This window comes from Nestor notabilis, unplaced genomic scaffold, assembly GCF_000696875.1.
Source record: "Nestor notabilis isolate BGI_N333 unplaced genomic scaffold, ASM69687v1 scaffold15267, whole genome shotgun sequence".
NCBI classification, from domain to species: domain Eukaryota; kingdom Metazoa; phylum Chordata; class Aves; order Psittaciformes; family Psittacidae; genus Nestor; species Nestor notabilis.
Window position 1 is genome coordinate 12,303 of NW_009937931.1, and position 8,392 is coordinate 20,694.

At 44.4% G+C, this 8,392-nt stretch overlaps 1 protein-coding gene across 1 annotated transcript in view; it reads right to left on the reverse strand.

The window, feature by feature from the left end:
* CFAP52 (cilia and flagella associated protein 52) overlaps positions 1 to 7,514 on the reverse strand; it is a gene marked incomplete at its 5' end in the record, with an annotated part of 17,711 nt that extends 10,197 nt beyond the window's left edge. The window contains 5 exons of the mRNA XM_010019074.1: positions 4,001 to 4,117; positions 4,578 to 4,677; positions 5,710 to 5,838; positions 6,479 to 6,615; positions 7,315 to 7,514. Coding sequence (XP_010017376.1) covers positions 4,001 to 4,117; positions 4,578 to 4,677; positions 5,710 to 5,838; positions 6,479 to 6,615; positions 7,315 to 7,514 — 683 coding nt within the window. The remainder of the gene's footprint in view (positions 1 to 4,000; positions 4,118 to 4,577; positions 4,678 to 5,709; positions 5,839 to 6,478; positions 6,616 to 7,314) is intronic.
* Between the last annotated feature and the right edge of the window lie 878 nt (positions 7,515 to 8,392).

Sequence of the window (8,392 nt, forward strand, 5' to 3'; positions counted from 1 at the left end):
CCCCCCCCCTCCTGATTTGTAATTTAATTGCACTGGATTTCCTCATTAGTCTGTCTCCACCAGTAGTGATCAGGACTGATCACTGGGAAAAACACAACCTCCAGCAAGGATTTTATGCCATGCTGTCACGACACTACCTGGCTGGAAACCAGGTTTCATGCAAATATTCTGAGCAAAAGCATGAGAACGAAGGGATTCTTTTGAATTAGAAACACAATCCATGAGCAGAACAATGTTCACAAAAATTTCTGAGGAGACGCTGGCAGCATTTTGCAAGTGCCCTGTTCTCGCAGCCCCACCAACTGACTTCTGATCTACTGGTTTGCAGCTTTTCCTGTGCAAGACTTGCACCTCAGCTGCCCTCTGGATTGAGCACTGTGGCAGGTGGTGGCATTAAAAACCAAAACTTTGACTACAGAGTTTATCTGATTGCAGCTCCCCACTACTTGCTAGTAAATTAGTGGTTTTGCAGCACTGCCAAGACTGCTTTGATTTGTGAAGGTATTCTCTTCAGTTCTTCAATTTGAGAGGAAAGTGGGTATCATTGAGACAGAAAAAAAAAATTAAATCAAGCAAAAAGTGGCCAGAATTCATTGCCAGGTTCTCAAAATCGCCAGAGCTTGATTTCAACCTTAACTTGATCATTGTGCTTCTCCTTTGCCCAGTCTGTTCTCTGAATCACCATGAGGGACCAGAGGGCGTTCTAAGATGTACTTGTTAGTCATGGAGTCAAGCAGATCACATTAATGAGATGATGAATGCTCTATTTTATATACTGCCAGACCTCTTGTACATGAAATGCAGAGTCAAATGTAGGAAGTTAAAAATATCACCATTCATTATTTACTTCTTACCAAAAGAAATCGCTGCTTTTAAGTATGATTATAAATAAAAATGCCAGCAAAAATCCAGCCTGCCCATTCCTTTCCCTGAAAAGATACTTGCTCTTTGTCCCATTCTGGTCTCTTATAAGAAAAACAAGTTGCTTCATCAAACCAGTGAACTATTCTGCCGCTCCTCTTCAAAACAAACAAAATCTTCAGATTATGTCTTCATAACAAACACATTCTTATATATCTAAAGGCAAAGTTCCTTTAAGGTTGACCAAACTTATTTTCAATAAACATCTTCTCCTTACCCAAACAGTATCTAAACTCTTTCTTTAAAGATATGCTCATCACGGGCTGGCTGTGAATTCCAGGTTTGGAGTTTCATGGCCTCAGAATTCCCTGATGTTACTGGTGAAATAAGGTTTTCAGAGAGAGAGGACAATGTTCACAAGTATCATAGAATCACAGAATGCATTTGGAAACTGCACTGGTAAGAGGGAGGGAAGAGAGCAGTGAGGAATAAGCTAGAGGAGAAGAGATGATGGTGCTGAGCTTTGAACAGAAATGTCTAAGTGACGGGGTAAAGGAGGAGATTGGAGAGAATACTTGTGATTTCCATCCAGTGTGAACATCTCCTTTTCTCTCCCTTTTCCCAAAATGACCATTGTTATATCTTAAGTAGCTGCTGCTACAGAGCACTAATAGACCAAAGTTTAAGTCAGATTAATGCCTTCCTGCTCAGGTCTCATCCACAAGGCTTCTCCCTAGCATCTTGTCAGTCTTTTGTGTAGTCAAAGATCCTGTTTTAGTTCAGCTTTTCACTGTCAGAAGCAGTGTCAGCTGAAGCTCACAATGCTCCAAAGGCCTCTGACACAAACTGTGGTTCACTTCCTATGGATGTGCCTTATGATGAAGCCTCTCATAGCACAGACTGGCCTGTGGTCTGGCTTTGAGCTCTGCTTTTCTTCAAGAGGCATGAGGCCCTCTTTCAGCTCCCAAATTGCATGGCATCCTGCTAATGTCCCTGTCTGATCACTTCTTTAGCTATGTCTCAGGAGCATATTTTTGGTGAAGCTTTGTTTCGTTGCATTTGGCACCTACCCCTCACCCATGAAGGCAAGGGGGTTCAGGACCTTGTGTGGCTTGAACTGTGTACTCTAGGCAAGGTACACGCACTGCTAGATGTAAAAAGACTCCAAGCATGCAAGCATTTAACAGGGGAGGTGATATTCAATCAGCAAGACCCTGGCATAAAAGACAGCAGAGATCAGCCAGGACACGGGTCCTGTGTGGATACAGAACCCTGCAGGAGGACTGCTGGAAGACTTGCTTAACAGGGTGTGGAGCAGCATACCCAAGAGTATAGACCTGCAGCAGACTTAAAATTTCCATCGGGAAAACAAAATACATTCCTGTCACTTAGTATGTACACAGAATGTAATTACTTACATTCCTACAATGCAGGTGGGGAAAATAACTTCTCCAACCTTCTGGAATGGATAAAGATTGAAATATATTTTAAAGAATTCAGTGGCTCTGAGTTATCCCAGAGATGTGGGCATGTGTTTGTAACTTGAGAAACACCACATTTTGAATGGGCACGTATGTGTTTTGCACATACATGTGTGAGCACAAGGAAAGTTCAGGTATAGAGATACAAGCCCAAAGCAGCTTTTCCTTTGGGGTTGACTGCTAAACTTTTCTTACAGTTCTTGTTAGTGTTGTATTTGTTCTCAAACAAGATGTGCTTCTTTGTAAGAAAGCTACCCACGGCATCCCTAACAGGCCATCTGGTACTTCCACCTGCATTGCTTCCCCTGCTGCTCAACAGAATCATGGAACCAAGATTTTCATGGTTGCTCATGGAATCCCACATTGGTTTGGGTTGGAAGGGACCTTAAAGCTCATCTAGTCCAACCCCTCCCATGAGCAGGGACATCAAGTAGATCAGGTTGCTCAGAGCTCCATCCAACTTGGCCTTGAATGTTTCAAGAGATGGAACATTTACCACCTCTCTGGGCAAATTGTGCCAGTGTTTCACCACCCTCACAGTATAAAAAACAAACCCAGCATCCTAAGATAGGGTTTTAGATTTACATTGCAAAATACACTCAGCCTTATGCAAGATAGTTTTTCAGGGAAGTGTTTCAACTCCTGAGGTATCACTCCCACCACTGGGTACAAACAGAGAAGCTAAAAGTCTTTTATAGCAACAAATAAAGAGAACTCAAGGCCAAGTGTACTAGCTGGCGCTGATCGCTTGTCGTTGCAGCTCCCTGCATGCAGAATTCTTGTACAATGAAAGGCCAAAAGCTCCTTATTCAGGAGATACTTCTGTGTCAGGATGCCCATACTAAAACTCATGAGTCCCAGTCACAGACAGAAAAGCTAAGTTACAAGATCACTGGGGTTATGAAGTCACGCACTCAGCAGTTAAAAAGCAATAGAAGCAATGTATCCTGTGCAACCCAGTTATGCATATGCATTACAATAAACTCTTTAAATCTATTATCTATACTACCTTTATCAGTAAGACCTCTGCCTCACCAGTGGTAGAATCAGAACTTCAAAAAGACATCCTCCTGAAAGGAAGGGGGAGGAATGGTTCGTGGAACAAACACAGAAATCTGGAGGGATTTGGTTTTTAAAAGCAATTGTGGTGTTTTGAAGTTTTTCCAAAACACTTTTCCTGTGGCAAATAGTGGTCTTGTAAAATTTCAGCCCAGAAAATTTAACAAATCTTTAAGATCTGAATATAGGACTTTACAGCAGCAACCATGGGAAAGCCTCTCAAATGAGCACACCTACAGTCTTCCCAGGAGTGTCCTCTGACTCATTCCAGCTACTATCTCCCTAAAAAAACCCCAACTCAGGAACTGCTCCATCTTTATGCTCATTTTATGTTTTTTATGGCTTTTACCAGATTCAGTATAAGAGAGTCTGTGGGATGACACGTGAGATTCAGGTAAAACCCAAATTCTGAGCCAAATGAAACCGCACAAAGCCAAGCGAATGTTCTGAAGCTTCAGGCTCAACATTGAGACGCTCACAAAGAACTAATAGCACAGAACAAGGGTTAGTCTGCAATCAATATAATGGTTCTCCTGGAGGTTGCCCTACTTTCAGTTACAAACAAAAAGGAGGATAAGGGAAAAAGAGCTGCTACTCACCAAGCTAAACATCTTCTTCTGGGGCCCAAAGTCAGTCATTAGCTTGTTGTTTGTATTCATTTTCAGGACATCACCACTTGATGTGCCAATATAAAAATAACTATCATCATCTGCCATCTGTAGGAAAGCAGAAAACCCCAAGAGATCATGGAGAGATGGTGAGACACTTGTCCCAAGCCTGGTGCTGGGCTGCAGAAATAGCTTCATTTCAGGGTATTGGCAAGATTTAATTCAAAGTGATACAGCCAGTGTTTTCATCCCATCACACTCAAAGATCTGAATGCAAGATCTTTGCATTCTAACTAAATCTAAATAATATTTCAAATAAAAAATGGGGATTCTCTGGGTCCTGGAGCTTGTGACTAAAGCACATGCTGCTTCTCTTTAGAAGTATTCAAAACATTCTTTCCCAGAATAAAGCAACTGTGGGAGACCATCTGCAGCGAGCCAACACACAGTGACTTCGCTGCCGTCACACAGTTGTGACTGGCATTTTTAGTGTTACTATCAATGTAGGTTTTCTCTTTTGTGGGAGAGAGTTGCTCAGCTAAGCCAAGTCATTTTGGTTGAAGCTTACTTTCACACATGTGACCACTCTTCTCAGGTGCCCTGTCCGGCATTCGGCTGGGCGGATCTTCCTATTGGGTAGATCCAGTTCCCACACTCGAACTGTGTCACTGTAAGAACAAATATAGTGGGATCAAATCCAGATGCACAGAAACATCCAAGTTTTTTCACTATTACAAGAATTAAAAAGCCTTCACAAGGCTACATTGTTCTGAAATGTTAACAAGGAGGAAAAGAACAATATCAGAGACGCCAGAAATAAGTCTCTGTCTTTCCTGCTGTCTCTTGTGGTCACTTTTTCCAGGTAAATCAAAAATCTTAAAAGGTTCAGCAAATGCATACAGAAGGATTACAGAGGAGTATGTAAGAACCTTGACACTTCACCTCCCAAAGAGGTGGAAATCTCAGTTCCTAAAATGGCGAATGAATGGTCTGGGACACTTTCAACTGTTTTCTAGCACAATTCAATTGACAACATAGGAGCAAAGATGAAATCTTTCCACACAGGTGCCCTTATGTTTGACAAAGTATTAAAACTGCAAAGACCAGCACTTGTAAATGCAGCTACAGCCAAGTGCATCCAAAGCCTCCCTTGATTTAAAGAGAGGTGCAGGTCCTCAACACATTTAAATGTAAAGCTAGATACATGGGGGCTGTCTCAGATCCACACAAATGTGCCTTTTTGCACTAACTTTTGTTACAAGCCAGTGACCAACTGTAAATTGCAGCTGGTGAAGATAGGAGATGATCCAATGACCTGCAAGATATCATTGTTTCTACATCAGTTAACCATTGTTCAGAGCCATTCAGTGACTGCTGTTCTGGTGTAAACAGTGGCAACTAAATGTTTGAAACCCATGGGGAATGCTGAGTACAAAATCCTGCTATCAGGAACAGAAGTGACATGCGCGGGTCCCTTGGGCTGCTTTTAAAACATATTGTTCTATGCAGAACAGGCAGAAGTGCCTTAAAGGGACAAGCTGATGGATATTCGTGGGTCCATTCAGAGCAAAAAGAAAAACCACACAAGCAAAAAGCACACAGTTTCTTAAGTTTCCCTATATTTCAGGAAAGACTCTTTCTGAAAGCAAATAGGTCCACAGGTTCTTTCCCTTCTTTCTTTCATCTAAAGAAACCCTTACTTTCCAGCAGTGACAAACATCTCGTCTCTGCAGCTGGAGCACACCACAACGGTCGCATTCCCCGAGTTCTGTGCTGAGGCAGGGCTCCCGCAGATGGCCTCCCTCTGGTCAACGTGCCACACAACTACGCTGCAGGACAAGGAGGGGTTTACAAGAGCTTTGCTTTTTAACATTACTTAAAATACTTCAAAAGCGAGATGAATCCGATTTGCCTGCAATCTGTTCCCACCAGGATACACAATGAAAGTTACTTGGTAGAGATTTTAACCAATAAAAGCCTTATCACAAATATGTGGAATTGCAGTTTATATCCCCTGCTCCTCAAGCAAAGGTATGTGTATTTGTCAGATTCCTTCTGCTGAGCAAGACTCAAATAATATCTTAGGCCACTTGTAAAATCTGATTTAAAATCACTTTTCATTCCACTCCTACTTGCCTGTGTGTCAAAGGAAGCTCCCAGTGAAATTCAGAGCTCTTCAGGGCAGTGGATTAAGCCAGCTATCTGTGCAGGCTCCATGAGGTTTCTGGGCAATGACACCAGCTTAAGAATTAGCTGCTTCCTTCATCTTTCCCCACACCCTGCGTTCTGCCCACAGCACCCACCCGGCTTCCCATCGGAGAGAGCTGGATCACTATGGTGAGACATCAAGCAGGGCAAAGACTCAGACGGCCAGAAGAGGGAGGAGTAAGTGCTCCTCAAAAGCATTCTTACTGCCCTACTTGTTGGAAATTGTGTGGAAATCATGTGCCAAGAAGAGGAAATCGTTACCTGCCGTCATCCTGTCCTCCCAGCGAGATCAGATAAAGGTTGTTGGGAGAAAATGCCAGTCCTTCGACCCTGCCCTTGTGAAGTGACAGCCGAGCCAGTAACTCCTTCCTCTGGAAATGCCATAGGATGATGTCTGCCTGAGGTGCAAAGCAGGAGGGGGCAAAGCCAGAAATTAGATGTAACACAGAGGATGAGGTATAAAAACTTTCTCTGGTAGCAAAGCTGTTAGAAGGAGCCCAGCTCAAGGTCAGCGTCTGTCCAGCCAGGGCTCCACTGACATGAACCTGCTTCAGATTTGGTGCTGTAAGAAGCATTATTCAGAATGAAAATTTACCCTAAGACACTGTGTATTTGACTTCAGTTTTAAAATACTGAAAATGCTAATACTTGATTCCTTCCAGGTGTCTCAGGGTCTTTCCAAACAGGCAAAAATTAAACCACAAAGAACTTCAGAGGTCTAAAACCACAGGTAATTAATTACCTGTCAAAAAAGCCCCAGGCAGCTCTGGAACTCAGGTACCAATTTAAATACAACACCATTTATTAATTAATGTCTAATGAGCTTTAGGCTGCCACAGGCAGACAACACTTCAGATAAAACGAACTGGAATGAAGAGGCCTCACAGTCTAGTTATCCCAGTCCTAAGGGGAAGGCTTAACTCTTTCCAAAAACATAAAGGCAAAGGCACTAATCCCCGTTCTGTGCAACATCCTCCCGCTGTATGCATTTGTATTCCAACTAAAGAAAAAGCAAACCAAAGGTGTTCCCACTGCTGACAAGCCAACTCCATTTCCTTTGGTCAAGATTATGCAGGTAAAAAAAGAGCATTACTCACCTTGAAGCCCCTGAAAGCCACTTCTCCAGAAGCAACGTAGACCCCATCCCTAGACACGACAACGCAGGAGACATTATTGGTGTGGCCATGCAGGAAAACCTGCTTCTTGCTGTCGAGGTCCTGAATAATGACAGTACAGCCCAGGGGATAGAGCATGTGCTGCTTATTCGGGTGGCAGATGAGGCCAAAGGGTACATGCCCTGTGACAGAAAGGAGAGAAAGATCTTCCGTGTGAGGGTGCTGAGGAGCTGGCACAAGGTGCCCAGAGAAGCTGTGGCTGCCCCATCCCTGGCAGTGTTCAAGGCCAGGTTGGACGCAGGGGCTTGGAGCAACCTGCTCTAGTGGAAGGTGTCCCTGCCCGTGGCAGGGGTTGGAGGTGGATGAGGTCACTTCAACACAAACCAGTCTGTGGCTCTGTATGATCTGGCTGTTAACGGTTCTGGCAGCTGCAGGCAAATTCTCTTCCCCTGCCTGAAGCAGCGGAAAGCCGCCAGCCACAAGAGCAGGCTGGCCTCTCCCAACACCTCCATGCCAGTGGCTTTTCTTATCCCAGTCCCTAAGGAAAATCACTTGTTTCCCAAAGTTTATCTCACAAGGAGGGCAAGAACAAAAGCATTCCAGTTCCCCCAAAACCTCTCAGCAGAACACCCCTGTGTACAACTCGAGGGTCACATCTACACTTTCGGGACCATGCTGGGCTTCCTACAGCTACTGGGACATTTAACCGGCCCAGAGGTCGGAGCCCTTCGGCACAGAGGGTTCTCCAGGAGCGTTTCAGACCCAGGGAGGCCGCATCACCAGCCCCTGCTGCCATGACCTGCTCCAAATGGCTGCAAGGCTACGAGGTGCCCAAGAGGGCTGCTGGCTGGAGACGTCCCGATGCCTAATGGCTGCAAGGCTACGAGGTGCCCAAGAGGGCTGCTGGCTGGAGACGTCCCGATGCCTGAAGCCCGTCCCTTGCCACAGGAGTGTTTACAACGATGTTCAGCGCAAACAGGGCTTTGGGCGTGCTTTGATTTCGGAATGAGACTCCTGTTCTCTCAGGTGTTCCCTGCTCTTCGCCTTGCGCCCGACTCTG